Source organism: Drosophila erecta, unplaced genomic scaffold (assembly GCF_003286155.1).
Source record: "Drosophila erecta strain 14021-0224.00,06,07 unplaced genomic scaffold, DereRS2 tig00000092-arrow-pilon, whole genome shotgun sequence".
NCBI lineage: Eukaryota > Metazoa > Arthropoda > Insecta > Diptera > Drosophilidae > Drosophila > Drosophila erecta.
In genome coordinates this window covers 1,136,991-1,151,906 of record NW_020825207.1, presented here as the reverse complement: position 1 = coordinate 1,151,906, position 14,916 = coordinate 1,136,991, and the positions used below count along the sequence as shown (strand labels likewise).

At 51.5% G+C, this 14,916-nt stretch overlaps 3 protein-coding genes across 4 annotated transcripts; 2 read left to right on the top strand and 1 right to left on the bottom strand.

Annotated features, from left to right (window-relative positions):
• Positions 1-39: 39 nt before the first annotated feature.
• Positions 40-2,122, top strand: LOC6548291 (orexin receptor type 2). The gene is made up of 3 exons (XM_001976540.3): positions 40-427; positions 501-857; positions 1,009-2,122. Exons 1-3 carry the CDS (start codon positions 74-76, stop codon positions 1,870-1,872), a joined length of 1,575 nt encoding a protein of 524 aa, XP_001976576.2. The 5' UTR covers positions 40-73; the 3' UTR covers positions 1,873-2,122.
• Positions 2,123-2,683: 561 nt separating this feature from the next.
• Positions 2,684-9,681, top strand: LOC6548292 (sphingomyelin phosphodiesterase). Of its 2 annotated transcripts, none has more exons than XM_026980597.1 (7): positions 2,684-3,138; positions 6,417-6,578; positions 6,639-7,956; positions 8,011-8,219; positions 8,278-8,572; positions 8,629-8,814; positions 9,244-9,681. In XM_026980597.1, exons 2-7 carry the CDS (start codon positions 6,485-6,487, stop codon positions 9,299-9,301), a joined length of 2,160 nt encoding a protein of 719 aa, XP_026836398.1. In that variant the 5' UTR covers positions 2,684-3,138; positions 6,417-6,484; the 3' UTR covers positions 9,302-9,681. The 2 variants fall into 2 exon arrangements, with proteins under 2 accessions (XP_026836398.1, XP_001976577.1); XM_001976541.3 differs by lacking the exon at positions 9,244-9,681 and adding an exon at positions 9,051-9,217.
• Positions 9,682-12,439: 2,758 nt separating this feature from the next.
• Positions 12,440-14,681, bottom strand: LOC6548293. The gene is made up of 3 exons (XM_001976542.3): positions 14,564-14,681; positions 14,348-14,511; positions 12,440-13,822 (listed from the first exon to the last, which is right to left on the bottom strand). The coding sequence occupies exons 1-3, from the start codon at positions 14,679-14,681 to the stop codon at positions 12,440-12,442; spliced, it is 1,665 nt and encodes a 554-aa protein (XP_001976578.3).
• Positions 14,682-14,916: the final 235 nt, after the last annotated feature.

The window sequence follows — 14,916 nt, the reverse complement described above, 5'->3', positions numbered from 1 at the left end:
ATGGCCATAAATGCCGGCAGTTTGCTCGCGGAAGCTTTTAGGTTCGGACCCCTGGCGCGGCATACTTTTGGGCATGGCCCTGCTCCTCTGCACCTTCGACCAGCTCGAGTTGTACATCGAATGGGCCTTCGCCCAGCGCGGAGAGGTCACGCCGAGTCCCTCGATCCAGGCGTATCCGGGCGTGTTCGTGGGGGATCTCAGCCAGCTGAACTGCTTCAAGCGGAACGCCTTCTCCGCCGTGGTGGGCACCCTCTTTGTGCTGGCCTTCTCCGGCAACCTGGGCACCCTCTACGTGAACACCCGCCGGAAGCTGCGGCCCTTCTTCAGGGCCTGCCTCATCTCCCTGGCCTGCAGTGACCTCGTCTCCAGCGTCTTCTGCACCGTGTCCTACATGGCTCAGTTCCAGGCGGAGTATCTGCAGCTGTGGGTGAGTCGGCCAGAGCTGCGAGGGGCAATCTCCAATGGCCCATTTGATAGAGACTAACTGCAAATCTCCCTAGACAATTGGTGGCTTCATGTGCAAGTTTGTGCCCTTTATCACCACCATGTCGGTGTTGTCCGGCAGCCTGACCCTGGTGGCCATCGCCCTGGACCGCTACTTGGCCGTGATGCGACCCGTACTGGGGTTCTGGAGTCCGGACAAACGCTTCAGCACGCTGTGCATGCTGCTCATCTGGGCCTGCTCGATAGGATCCTCTGGCCCGCTGCTGGGCATCTACGACTACCGGCAGATCTTTCTCCTGGAGGTGGAGGACTCTGGCGAGGAGCGTGGTGGGAAGGAGGTGGTGGCCACCGCTGTGCCCGAGGAGCTGACGGTCACCGAGTTGGAAATGGTGCACATGTGCCTGGCCGGAGACGTAAGTCAACGACTGACTGGATTATCGGTTAATACAGTTGACAGCGATTAGGGGATTTGGGCGGGGACTGTCAAGTTGTTGAATCAATGTTCCGATTATCTTATCAGACGGGGCGAAAACAATATGCAATTCTATAAAAATTCCGTTTCAGCACGACGTCGGACTCTACTACGTCATACTGTTCACCCTGATCTTCCTGCCGTGCATAGTGTCCTTCCTCTGGCTGAATGCCGTGATTGCGCGGCAACTGTGGCTGCGGAGGCACTACCACCAGGAGCAGCAGGTGCAGCAGCAGGAGCCCAAGGAGGGTCAGTTCAAGCGCATGGCGAATGGCCACGACCTCCTGATGCCCTCCACCCTGGTCAGTGCCATGGGCGTGGCCGTGCCCTTTGCGCTGGACAGAACTCCCTTGCCGCCCAAGAGTCCTGTCGGCGATCCTGTGAAGAAGACCACCGTTACTGCTCTGGCCAGGGAGGCCCGGCACCGCAGGATGGTGGTGGTGGTGCTGCTGATGATGGCGGTGTTCATATGCCTTCGACTGCCCGCCTGGGTCTTCCTGATCATGCGGCTCTATGGCTCCTACTCGGAGCCCATCGACTGGCTCCTGTACTTCAGCTTCGGCATACTGAACCTGTTCAGCTGCGCCCTGAACCCCATCTTCTACACCTTCCTCACCCAAACCATTCGGACTGTGTCGCTGGTCAAGCAGAAGATTCTGGGTTTCCTTGGCTGCCCTCCTGGTAAAGTGCATGATGGCATGCCCACGGACCAGATGGACAAAAGCAGCTGCTGCTGCGGCCTGAGGCCACCCACCTTCACTTGGAGGTGCTATCCCAGCCGCGACAGGGCAGCAACCACCGTACTCCGGGATGGGAACCAGCCAGATCCGCCCTCCGACCAGGCGCACCCGGATCAGAGTAGCCTGCGACGGTTCCTCAGCTACAAACACGAGGTGTTCTCCATTTACAAGCCGTGCGGTGACTCGTCGAGTGCGTCAATCGAGTCCTCCGCCTGATAGGCGGGGGTCGTAAATCACTCGGGTGCCTTTGTCGGCTACGGGGGCCAACGGTTAGCAGAACCCCAGAACTTGATTGATGGATCCAGCCCCCATTCAGTCGGTACAGCCGCAAAAACGGTTTGTCACGGTGGGTATATCACCCACGAATTCACTAGTACGCATTTAGATATAAGCTCACAAATTATGTACCTCGTCAAATGTGTAAATTTGCGGAATAAAGCGAATGGGTGTTGGCAGCTAACTAACCATTAACACTTGGCACACTCGAGATCGGGAAGGTCTCAGTCATTAAAGTAACGAAAGCTGGAGGCCTTCTGAGAACCACTTTAGACTATTCATAGCAGTTTGTGAAATTATCACCCAAAAACCCCTAATGGTGTGCATGTGATTAGACCAGACTGCTCTGGCTCATTTCTGAAATCGAAATTATTAGTCAGCGCCACTAATTGGGAACTTTAATCCGACTAATTTGAGTCGGGCCCATGCAAATGGTCGAAACGAACGACAACAAAGAGTTAGCCTGCCCAAGTCGCTCATTATAGAGTCAGCAGATCGTGAACGAGACAATGAGGCTGCGGTGCAATAGAACCAGATTGTATCATATACCAGATACTTCCGCTTGGAACAATGAGATCTCGCGAGAGATTTGAGCTCTACAGTTAATTGTCAAATGTCGGGCACGCCAGCCCCAGCTATGAGGCGAAAGCTCTCTCCCGTGCTCTCTGGCTCTTGGGATCCGAGCGCACACTCTCTTCCCGTGAACTTTTGCCAGCCGCGCAGCCCGAAGCTCGACTCAAAGCTGAAATCCGCGTCTTCTGGCATTCAGTGTCGGCGGTTCGCGGCGAGCGGTTGGATTCTTTACGTGTGTCGCGGTGAAACGCGAAGTCTTCAGTGCGGCGGGTGAAATCTTCGGCAGAAGAAACGGCAGAGCGACAAGTGTGGAGTGCATAGCGTACCGAAAAAGAGATTATAATTCGGACCGTAGAAGTCGTGAGCCAAACAAATGAATCGCAAATAAATGAGGCCAGTCACCGGAGCAGAGCTGCGAGTTATGGCACAACATTGCCTATAAATAGTGTAGCTGAAGGAAAGAAAAAGTGGCAGCCGTCGAAGAAAACGCACAAAAAGGGAAAGAGCCGCGGTAGAAAAAAGAAAACAGAATTCGGCAGAACAAAGGCGGCTTCGTTGTGGGTCAAGAACGAAAGTTCGGCCCATAAGTGCACGTTTCGGATCGATTGTGCATTTCTGAACGCTTTTGAAGAGGTAAATATGCGAAGTCTGCCAGTGTTTTGGTTTGGACTCGGCTCGATTCGAAACCAGTTGCTGGCTTCTCTACACTGCTACACATTTCGTCAGAGGAAAAACAAGTTTGCGCATTTCACTTTGAGTTTCTTAACTTGTCACGCATGCGCAGACCGTCTTGCGAAATCCCCGCCTTGTTTCACTTTTCGCAGCCCATTCTAAGGATCCCCACTCCATTTCACAGCCCATATAAGGCTGAAATCCATCCAAATCGACTGCTGGTTACGCGGCTTTGCGCTTTCGTTTGGCTCTGGCTTTGGCATTCCATTCTGTTCCATTCTGTTCTACCCGTTTCTATTTGCGTGCAGTTTGCTGTAGGCGCGCCATTCGAGGTACGATGATGGCTATGTGGCTGCATGCTTAATTAGCCCCCGCTAACCAAAGTGTTCGGGCCAGAAAAGCAAATAAATGGGCCAGTATTTGGTCATGACGAGGCTGTTCCACTGGCCAGTGGCCACCATCGCGTCCAAACGAGCCCCACGCACTCCCCGAAGCTTGACCATGAATACTAAGTCGCTGGAGAGGAGATCGAAATAAGTCACTTTTCTAGCACCTACGTGCCCTAAGTAGCAATTCATTTCTGTACAGTCATCCGTGCCGCGGGCTAAAAGGGCCAGTTCTGGGCCACATTCTCCCGATCGAAGCTTTCTTTTGTGAAATCAATTAAAAGCTATCAATCACCCTTGGGAAATGGCCCACAAACGCCAAGGGAAAGAAAAGAAACTCACTTTCGTTTTCATCTCGCTAGTCGCTCCCACCTTCCGTGTCTTTCCTAATTATTATAAAACCAGAAATGTCCATTAAAACATTACATGCAGCGTGACCGCGGCTGCAGCATTATACAACAGACTCTAACAGCAAAGCCAACAAGCTGGGACGCAGTGCGTCAGGCCCTGGGCGATTCCGATTCCGATTCAGATTCGGATTGAGATAGCAAGTGGTGCAGTCATGGGCGTGGGACCCCCTCCACTTAGCACATGCCCGCGTCTTTCCGCCACCACAAAGGCGGGCGAGCGAAGAAATTATATTATCAAAAATAATTTCTAAAGAAAGTGAAAGTTTTTCGGGCGCTCAACATTTTTTCCCGTTGCGGCCCTTTGCCCAAACCAATCGAGCCCACATGGGGCTGAATGGAGCTGCCCCCCAGTACTGTGAATGAGAAAGCTGGACCACAGAACGGTCGGTGGACTGCGGATGGTGTGGTGTGTGCCAAAAATCCAAATCCATTTTCCTGACCACGTGCTGCAGGTAGTAAGGTAGTAAGGTAGTAAGTGTGCTCGATGAAACCGGTTGGCCGGAGAGTCTGGCTTTCGTCTTTTGATAGTTTTGTAACGCCTTTTGATGGCTGTAACTTGACCTGCATTCAGCTGGAAATTAGTGTTGTCCTCGGTTAACCTTGTCCGCGAAACGAGTTTCCTCCCCCCCTCAAATGTGTTAATAATGCATTTTTACTTCACTACGGCCCAGCTCAGCCCGGCGCCCTAGAGAAGCACTTTCGATTTTCGCTCGAGCCACCGAGACAAATGAAAAGTGTTTGCACCCTCGGCCATTACCATACCACCAGACGCCGACGATTTCTCTGCCCGTCCAGGGGCCAATGTACCTTCGTGCGACACTTGTCCGTCGTCCGTCGTCCATCGTCCGGCTGTCCGGCCATCCGCCTGTCTGGCTCCAGCGCCGCCTCCATGTCCATCTGCAGCTCCAGCTCACGGATCATGGATAATGGACACTGGACGAGGAGGCACGGTCGGCCGATTTGGCGTGGCCATGCCAATTGGACGGCATTGAGCGGGCGCATAATGTGGGCCTGGCCCCCCACAAAACACAAAACACAAAACACAAAACACGACGAACAAATCAATTGGCTTTAGTTGTTTTGTTTACTCGCACTTGATTGTTACTTTGTGCGCCGTGTCATGTGATACAAAGCCGTTTGGACGGCTGAGCCATCGGCTGGAAGTCTCGAGATGACCCAGGGTCAAAGACGCCCATTCGAGTGCTTTGTTGATTAAGTTCATTAAATGTCGCATGTAGCATATAGCAAAGTATTCACAGGAAAGCGTTGCACAAGTGTTTGGTGTATGCTTACAAGTTCATTTCGGGCAATTAAATTCAATACCTTATCTAAACCATTTCGTTGTTTAAGTCCTGTTTACCACTACAAACGAGTATTTATATTTTGATAAAGCGATTTCCCCCAAAAACAACTGCAGCTTGATAGCGCAGTGCCAGCCACAAACGAAACTGCTGGGCAGTGGCGTACACAACTACATCTGGGCAACAGATGCTGATAAGGCGGCTTGATAAGGCCATCTCAGAAATCAGCAAGTGAGCTGTGATTCCGTGATGCCGTGATGCTGGGCAACAACACCCGATATGAGCTTATGTTATAAGTACAGCGCACATGAGTCGCCGGCACTGAGCACTACAAATGTATCTGTCAATCCGAATAAGCGCCGCCACAATTCCATCCAATGTGGATGCATCGGGAGGTGGCATTCCCGATTTGCCGACTTTACCGATGATGTTGCTCCTGTTTGTGGATGTTGCTGCTGCTGCTGCTGTGTTGTGGGCGTCCAAACATGTCTGCCATTTCAGCTAACGAGATTTTAAGTGCTGTCAAATGTTGATGAAAGCGACCAGCAGCAGCACACAAATTGAAATTTAGATTTGGAGCCCCCAGTGACGAGGCATCGGAGGGTCAAGTGGAGGGCTGGGGCGTCGGTTGGGAAGGGCCAATAGGATTTGTGGCCAAGCAACGTAATGCGACAAAAGCCAAGGGGCAATTTATGGTCTGCATGGAGAAGATACCTTTATGGCTGAATAAATGAGCAGGATTTGCAAACAGGTTTGGTTCATTCATTCTGGTTCAGTCATGGCAGATGTAATAACTCGGTAAAACATGATGTGACTTTTGCGTGCGAAGGCGGAGGGATTTTGCATAGGAAAAGCGTAGAACCTGGCAAATATTTCCACTGAGCTGGCAAGGGGTAACCACTAAAGAGTTATAGCAGCAGCCGGTTTATTTGAGAGCCTGTCCCTGCATTACATAAATATTTACGATAGTACCCATAAATCAGGCAGCAAACAAACCCAAAACGTTGATGAGCCACTGAACATACTGGCACTGCTACTTGCAAAGGCGGCGCAATGAAACTCGTTCCACAAGATAATGACTCTCCAACTGGCTGTCTCTTAATGTTATTGTTTTCTTTTCCCGGGTAAACCCTGTTATGTAGGTCAAGCGGCATACTCCAGTCCACACCTGGTTGAACCTGGCGTAGTGAAGTCCACAAGTCCGCACATTATGACACAGCAACAGCCGCCGTGGCCGAGTCCCAATCCCAGGGGAAAATGCTGGCTCATCCTGGTGCTTGTAGCCGTGCTCCCACTGGCAGATGGTGAGTAGATGAATGGGTTGGCAGCAAGTCAGCGTCTAACCAAGACTCCCCCGCCCGCAGTTGGAGCCCTGCCCTTCCTGTTCACGCACATCAAGCCGCAGATCAACTGGACCCAGCCGGAGATGCAGAGCTGGGTGATTGAGGAGCAGCCGCGCAGCATCCAGCCCCACCTGGAGCCAGTGCTCCATCCGAACCGCACCCACCGCGCCCTGTCCTCGGACAGCTCGGACGCGGAGTTCCTGCAGCGGCTGGTCAGCATCCGGCACAACCAGACCGCCAGCTCCAGGATGCTGTGGTACGATGTGGCCGGCGGAGACGGGCTGGTGTACCCGCCGTTTGTGGACAAGGCGCTCAAGCTGCTGAACCTCAAGCAGGTGGCCTTCGAGATCGAGAACAGCGTGATGTCCAAGGTGACCTGCACCGCCTGCCGAGCGGGAGCCGGAATGCTGCAGCATCAGATCCAGTCCGGCAAGACGGACGCGGAGCTGATCCGCATGATCACGGACTACTGCACCAATCTGAACATCCAGAGTGCCCGCGTCTGCCAGGGCGTGGCCCAACTCTTCGGCAGCGAGCTGATTTACGTGCTGAAGAGGGTGAACCTGAGTCCCGATGAGCTCTGCAGCTTTGTGATAGGCGACGGCTGTGCGGATGTGTACAATCCCTACCACGAGTGGGAGGTTATATTCCCACCAGTGCCCAAGCCACCGCGCCTCGCAGATCTGCCGATTCCCATGGAGGCGGCTCCCTTCTTCAAGGTCCTGCACATTTCCGACACCCACTACGACCCCCACTACGCGGAGGGCTCCAATGCGGACTGCAATGAGCCGCTTTGCTGCCGACTGAGCAGCGGTCGTCCTGCCACGCCCAATGCAGCTGCCGGGAAGTGGGGGGACTACCGGAAGTGCGACACCCCCAAGAGGACGGTGGACCACATGCTGTCGCACATAGCGGAGACCCACAAGGACATCGACTACATCCTGTGGACGGGCGATCTGCCGCCGCACGACGTGTGGAACCAGACCAAGGAGGAGAACCTGGCTATCATCAAGGACACTGTGAAGCAGATGGTCGAAATGTTCCCGGGAGTGCCGATCTTCCCCGCTCTGGGCAACCACGAGAGCGCTCCGGTGAACAGCTTTCCGCCGCCCTACGTTAACCAGGTGGACATATCCATTAGCTGGCTCTACGACGAGCTGGACATCCAGTGGCGCCGCTGGCTGCCCCAAAGTGTGACCCACACGGTGCGACGCGGTGCCTTCTACTCGGTGCTGGTTCGACCTGGATTCAGGATCATCTCGCTGAACATGAACTACTGCAACAACAAGAACTGGTGGCTACTACTGAACTCCACGGATCCCGCCACCGAGCTGCAATGGTAAGGCGAGCTGATGGGGATAAGAACTATATCTCAATTGCTCTACTCTTCCAGGTTCATTTACGAGCTGCAAAGTGCCGAGTTCTCCAACGAAAAGGTGCACGTCATAGGCCACATTCCACCCGGACATTCGGACTGCCTGAAGGTCTGGTCTCGCAACTTCTACAAGATCATATCGCGCTATGAGAGCACAGTGACTGCTCAGTTTTACGGACACACGCACTACGATGAGTTCGAAATGTTCTACGATCCCCACGATCTGAGTAAGACCTCATCCCTTGGAGCTACATCACAGCACCCTTATGCGTTTCCCCTTTTCAGACCATCCGAACGGCATTGCGTACATAGGACCCTCTGTGTCGCCCTATTACGACCTGAACCCTGGCTATCGGATCTACTACGTGGATGGGGACCACGATGCCACGACGCGCCTGGTCATCGACCACGAGTCCTGGATAATGAATCTCAAGGAGGCCAATCTGTACGGCTACCCCATTTGGTACAAGCTCTACACAGCCCGAGCGGCGTACAATATGAAGGCTCTGCGTCCCAGTGATTGGAACAACCTGCTCAACGAGCTGACCAACAACCAGGAGCTCTTCGAGCTGTACTACAAGTAGGTCTTCATGCTCCGAAAGTAACGACTCTACACAGTTCGCCTTTTGCTTCCAGATATTACTGGAAGAACTCCCCGGCGCGACCCACCTGCGATGCCGAGTGCAAGAAGCGGCTCATCTGCGACTGCCGAAGTGGGCGATCCCATGATCGGAAGCACTTCTGTGCCGAGGTCGAGTCGAAGATCGACGAGGAGTCCTCCAAGTCCTGGAAGTCCTGGTTCTACAAGGGACTGACCAATTCGTAAGCGCTGTTTATTTCAACTACGTGTTTCTGTGGTTTTGGTGGCTCACACGAGCCAATGCGTTCGATTTGTAATTGTAACCAATCACTTACCCTAAGCCATTCGATATGAGTAGTTATTGTTCGCCATTCCGCATATTCAAAACATACTACTACTGCATAATAACACATATTTTATTTTTCGCACTGGTGTGGCCATGCAACAACTAAATACCTAAAAACTAATGATCGAACAGCGCCGAGGACCGGACTGAAGTGGCGGCCACCACCACGGATGGCTATGGCCCTCTCGATGTGGTGATTGTAAACGTTGGTGGTTGATTAACTTGGAATAAGGACCCTGTACATATCACTGGTGGCCAGAATTTGTAGTGCCCGTGACAATAAATGACCCATACATTTACCCCCACTCTTTCTTCTGCCCAAAAGCTATAGCCTTCTGTCCTCCATCACATACCTGCCCAAATACCTGCTCGGATATCGCTGATACCCAACTGAGTCGCTCGTTCGAGGTCCTCCAACTGCAAGTCAATGCAATCGCAACGAAGGAAAACTCCTACCCCATAAGTTTACTATGTGATAACTAGTGCTTAAAACCAACCATTTGTCTTAGTGTACGTTACGCAATGATGTCCCAAAACTGCCTGCTTTGAAACCTTACAAGCGCCCCTCGGAAACTGAGTCAGTGAAGAATAGTCATTTAACTGTAGTCGAGTCGATGCTGTTGCCCACTCCGCAGCATTTGTGGGCGTGGTAGTTGCGCCCTTCCACGCAATGGAAATTGTTGAACAAATTACCTTTTAGACACCTAATTGTAATGCTAATCTAGGTCTTAGCTCGAATAAAGTGCAATTATTTTTATACAATAATAAATGTTTGTTTTTTGGGTTTTGTTTTCCAAAACAAAGCAGCATTTTCTTTCAAGCATTAAAGTCAAATTCAAACTTGAATTCAAATTTACCGGCGCGGTAAGGTGCTTTCTTGCGTCCTAGAACACTGTTTTTTAACAGCGGCTTTACAGCAAATGGCTTTATTTTCCAAATAAACACAGCATTCTCTTTCAAGCATTAAATTCAAATTCAAACCTGAATTCAAATGTACCGGCGCGGTAAGGTGCTTTCTTGCGTCCCACAACACTGTTTTTAACAGCGGCTTTACAGCAAATGGCTTTATTTTCCAAATAAACACAGCATTCTCTTTCAAGCTATAAATTCAAATTCAAACTTGAATTCAAATTTACCAGCGCGGTAAGGTGCTTTCTTGCGTCCCACAACACTGTTTTTAACAGCGGCTTTACAGCAGACGCTGTGTTACGTCACGTGGTACTCATCGATAAAATGCGGTGCTTATCTGTAATCGACGTAACGTATCGAACGTATCGTAGGGCGGGAGAATTCAAAAGCGAAACAGTGATAACGGGCCTAAATTAAAAAGCAGTGTGAATGGATGATTGTAAATTCTGTTAATCAAAAATGAAAATCCAAGCAGAGGAAAATACTTCAGTAAATATTTCAAAAGCAAATTCGTTATAAAATAAACAGTAACCTTTTCTGTTAGAAATGAAAATTTTACGGGTAAGCTAAACTATTATTAAGTGTAGTCCCTGCAAATGAAATAACATCAAGTAAGGCATATCAAACTCACATTGTTTGAGTTGCGAACCGAAAGCTTATCGCGTGGTGCAGAATTTTCCGAAGTGGCACGGTTACCTATTCGCAATGCACTCCCCCTGGAAATATCGAATCTCTGCCCTGCAGGATAAACCGACTCTAGTCCTTTGAGCAAACCCGGGCACCAATAGCGACGAAGGGGAATTTGCGGGCACGGCGTGTCCTAGTCGTTGTCAATACGCCCCGTTGGCCGTTGCCTTGAGCTTGTTGAGCTTGTTGGGCTGCCGTGCGTGTTTTCCTTCATTGGTGATAAGACACGCAGCGCGATGTGTGTGCGCGCGGGGAGAGTATCCTGGCTGCCACTCATTATCCCTTTGTCACACACACACCCGCACGTTTTCCCACACTCACGCACACCCACACCCACACACACCCACAGCACGAACACCCAAGCGGGCAGCATCGAGCAAAACAATTCCGTTTACATTTCCCACATCTCCGGCGAAGCATGCAGCCCCACACTCCGCACCCCATACAGCACTACACCCACGAGTGGCGTGTGCCGCCTTCCTTTTTTCCTGATTTGCCTCCTGCTTTGTTGCTTTGCATACTTTTGGGGGCGCCCCGCCGCTGGGAACCGCACATGTGTGTGTGCCGCAAACAAACAAACAAAAAGACAAACAAACAGCGACCCAAAACAGCTAAAAGTACAACAATGCAGTGCCTGCAAATTTTTAGAAAAATATACAAACAGACGTGGGGCGGCGAGGGGGAGGGGGCGTGGCATTATCTCGTGTGGCAGGCACATTCGCAGGATGCCGATGCCGATGCCGCGCTTAAATGCCGCTTAACATATTTGATTTTCCTTCTTTTGCCAATTTTTCCAGCCGTATTTTTCCGTGTTGGCCGTGTTTGTTTTGGTTATGCGATTGTTGCTGCTGTCAAAAGCTGGCAAATAAATTTGCATTTCGACAAAGCGCGAGAATTCACACATGTTAACCCATTAATGCCCCATCTGAGCCACTAAAATGCTGCGACTTAAAATGGCCGAGGCGCTTTGGAAAACTGTAATGTCCTGCAAACTTTCGAAACACTTTTGGCTCTTCCCGAGTTTTCGATCAACTTGCAGTGGGTTAATTGAACGAAAGCGGCGCTCTTTAGAATTGGCGCCTTCATTTGAATGCCAAAACACGTTTTTAAATAAATCAGCGCATTAATTATTCTCGCTTGCATAAATCGCTTCGCTGTCGATGCTGCTGCCCCAGGAAACTGGCCGCCCCCTAACCAATTTTCCGATTTGGAGGCCCCCCGCTGCTGCCAACACCTCCGCACATTTTTATTAGCTACGCATAATTGCTGCGGCAATAAAGTTGTTTTCCCTCTGACCCCGCTGGCCGAAAAGGGACGAGGTCGAAGGACATGGTCATGGACGAGAATATGGATGTGGATGTGGGGGCGCCAGGAGGCACTGCGCGTGACCCGACAACATAACGACATTTAAGTGGCCACCGCAGCAGTAGCAGCAGCAGGAGCAGGAGCAGCAACATTGGCACAGTGGAATCGGTATCGGTATCAGTATCACCGGCATCGGGCGGAGTCCTTCTGCTCCAGGCCGTGGGCGTGGTCCCGGCCATGTTCGGCAACATGTTACAAAAAATTGATGCCATTGCTGTTTTTCCCAGCCATTGTTGCTGCAGCTGCACTCACTATTTATTGTTACAAGCTGGGGAAAAGGGAAAAGTGCTGGGAGTGAGAGAAATGGTTTAAAATATTTGCCTAACATGGCAGGCTTCACAAGGTCTTGCATCAGTTTTTTTCTATTCCTTTTAAGGAATAGAACTGCACTGACCGATTTTTGACAATTACTGAATTAGCTCAGCGGATGACAGCTTCAAAATCGCTTCAAAAAATAGTTGAACATGTTTATTACATAAAATGAGCTTTGGTATTTAGAGTGCAGTTTCTTATTGCCTATCATAAATGCGTAACTTAGAACCAAGATCGTTGCGCTGCAACTAATTCTTGGGGTCCGCCTTGTCCTCCTGCTCCCAGACGCCTAGGACATCGAGCAGATCATCGAAGGACGGAGGTTCCTCGGGAAACCCCAGGTTGTCCGGCACATCGACGCCCCTCATTCGCATGCAGATGGTCTCGACGGCCCGCCAGCTGTCCACGCTTGACGGAGGAGCTGCTGGGACTGGGATGTCCCGAATGGCGCTCTCGCACAGGTCGTTCTTCCAAGCGCTGTCCCAGTGCCTTTCCTTTCCTTTTCTTTCTTCCCAGCGAATGCAGGTGGAGCCCCACAAGGGATCCCTGTTGGAGCTCTCGTCGGTGCAGATGCTAAGCGGAAAGTTGTCGTCGTCGCCCAACAAGGAAAACAAGTCCCGAGTTGGGGAGTTCTTTTCCAGCGGCTGGGCAGTGCGCGGAGGCGTTAGCAGCTCGGGCATCAGTTCTTCAACCACCCGCCTATTGTCCAGGTCCTCGACGAAGCAGAAGTCCGCGTCATTGGTCGGCGGCGCATTCCATCCGGACTGTAGACTCGTCGCGTTCCGAGTTGGATTGTTGTTACTGGTCGACGGCTGGCTGTCCGGCGACAGAGAGGAGTCCCAAAGGGAACAGAACTTGGGCATCACAGTGGTCACGGCGATCTTATCACTCAGGTTCTGATGGTAAACGAAGTCCCACGAGCCCACTTTCCTCCGCTTAGGATCAGTCAACTGGCTCGTGGCCTTGGTCTTGGTACCTTGACTGGCTGGATGGGCAACCTCTCCTGACTTCTGATCTTCGGCACGCTTCTTCGCTGTCTCTCCTGCGAGTGTGTGGATCTTTTTCCCAGTTTCCCAGTCTCCCAGTTTTGAGTCAGGGTAATCGTCGTCGTCGCTTGAAATGACAATATAACTTGTAGAAGCAACAGTACTGGTCAGCTGAAAGCTACTACGATTCTCCCGGGCGGAAACGGCGACTTGAGAAGATTTCCGCCAGTCGTCACCCAACTCATCCATCTTCGACGGGAGTCTTGAGGCAGTGGCAGCCAGGTGGCGACTCCCTGTCGGTCCCTGGCGGTGATGCATGTTCTCCTTGTCGCTCGTTCTACGCAAAGTGCCATCTGAATTCTCCTTAGGAGAGAGTGGAGTCCCAGCTATCTCCGCCAAGTTCTTAGACGAGCTTTCCTTCATAATTCGGTCGAGGTTGGGCTTTCCATCCGGTTTTGTCTGCCCGTTCCCCGGCGAGGAAGAACTGGGGAACAGGGTCTCCACCGTCATCTGAGGTCCGGATGATGATAGCCCGGCTGCTCCTTCTGCTGCGCCGCTCCTGCCGGGCATCATGGGGTTTATTTCCACCAACTCGCTTCTGGGCAGGGACACCGAGCGCTGGTTTCGGTTCCAGAACTGCTTTGACTGCGAAGTAAGGCAATATGTTAGGTGTGATTATATGTGACGTATGCCAACTCTTGCCATTGCGTGCTTTGAAACCAACTCTTCGGATCGAAGAGTTCGGTAAGAAGAAATCCACGTGCGGATTGTCAATCACGAAGGGGTGAACGCGGGCTAAGATGGCGACCATCATGAGGCAGAGTTGCCACGATTCCATGGGAGAGGACTGTGTACCATAACTAATCGTATATAAGAGCCACACTGCTAAGGCTGCACTGTTCTTGGTAATGAAATAGGCACTAGCAGCGATATATTTTCAATTTGCGCTTCAAAGTAATTCAAAGTCATAAGGTACTGCCAACTTGCTGGGAAGTGCGCTTTTATCGGTGGGGCTGCCAAGTACCAGTTCCGATTAAAGTTTACGGCCAGTGCTGCAAAGTATGAAAGTTTTGAAAATAGATGTTCTGACTTACACCGAATTGCGTACACTATGGCTACTAACCCCGAATTCTAATCCCAAGTGGGTATATACCTCTGGACTCGACCCACTGCCACAGGTTGGAGGTGCTGCCTCAACATGTAGCCATTTCCCCCAAAGGAAATTCCCTCATAGCCATACATCGAGGTATTCAGGCAGTTGTCGTGCGGCTTTAGCCAACCAGATCCCGATCCCGATCCGACGTCACTTCCAGGGACTGCCAATGGCGTTGGCGCTATTGTTTCGGAGGGCGTGTAAAGCGCGGAGGGAAAACGTTATTTAATTACTCAAGCAAAAGCATGACAAGTGGAAATGTCGCCTGGGCGAGGAGCTCGCCTGGTTCCAGGATCCGGCATCCAGAGTCAGGCTCAGCAGGCCTGTCAGCTTGTCAGGAGCAGGCGCCATGGAAAGCCGCCGCCGACGCCGCCGCCATCGCCGCTGTCGTCGCATTGGTCACTCTGCCGCTCGCTTTTGTTTAAATTTAAATTCTATAAATAAATCTGCATGAGGGCAGCGGTGGGGCATATTGGCCACAAGCACGAGCAAGTGGGTTGCGACTGCAGTTGGCATCGCTTCTGGCCACTAAACAAAAGCAGGCACTGTGCCGTGCCCATTCGTAAACCATTTTGGATGCCCAAAA

Coding starts and splice junctions, on each gene's coding strand:
- LOC6548291 (XM_001976540.3), top strand. CDS start 74: ATGGCCCTGCTCCTCTGCACCTTCGACCAGCTCGAGTTGTACATCGAA. Junction 428..500: donor CGGAGTATCTGCAGCTGTGG/GTGAGTCGGCCA, acceptor AAATCTCCCTAG/ACAATTGGTGGCTTCATGTG. Junction 858..1,008: donor ACATGTGCCTGGCCGGAGAC/GTAAGTCAACGA, acceptor ATTCCGTTTCAG/CACGACGTCGGACTCTACTA.
- LOC6548293 (XM_001976542.3), bottom strand. CDS start 14,681: ATGGCGCCTGCTCCTGACAAGCTGACAGGCCTGCTGAGCCTGACTCTG. Junction 14,512..14,563: donor CTTGTCATGCTTTTGCTTGA/GTAATTAAATAA, acceptor CCGAAACAATAG/CGCCAACGCCATTGGCAGTC. Junction 13,823..14,347: donor AGCACCTCCAACCTGTGGCA/GTGGGTCGAGTC, acceptor CTTACTTCGCAG/TCAAAGCAGTTCTGGAACCG.
- LOC6548292 (XM_001976541.3), top strand. CDS start 6,485: ATGACACAGCAACAGCCGCCGTGGCCGAGTCCCAATCCCAGGGGAAAA. Junction 7,957..8,010: donor CCCGCCACCGAGCTGCAATG/GTAAGGCGAGCT, acceptor CTACTCTTCCAG/GTTCATTTACGAGCTGCAAA. Junction 8,220..8,277: donor CTACGATCCCCACGATCTGA/GTAAGACCTCAT, acceptor TCCCCTTTTCAG/ACCATCCGAACGGCATTGCG.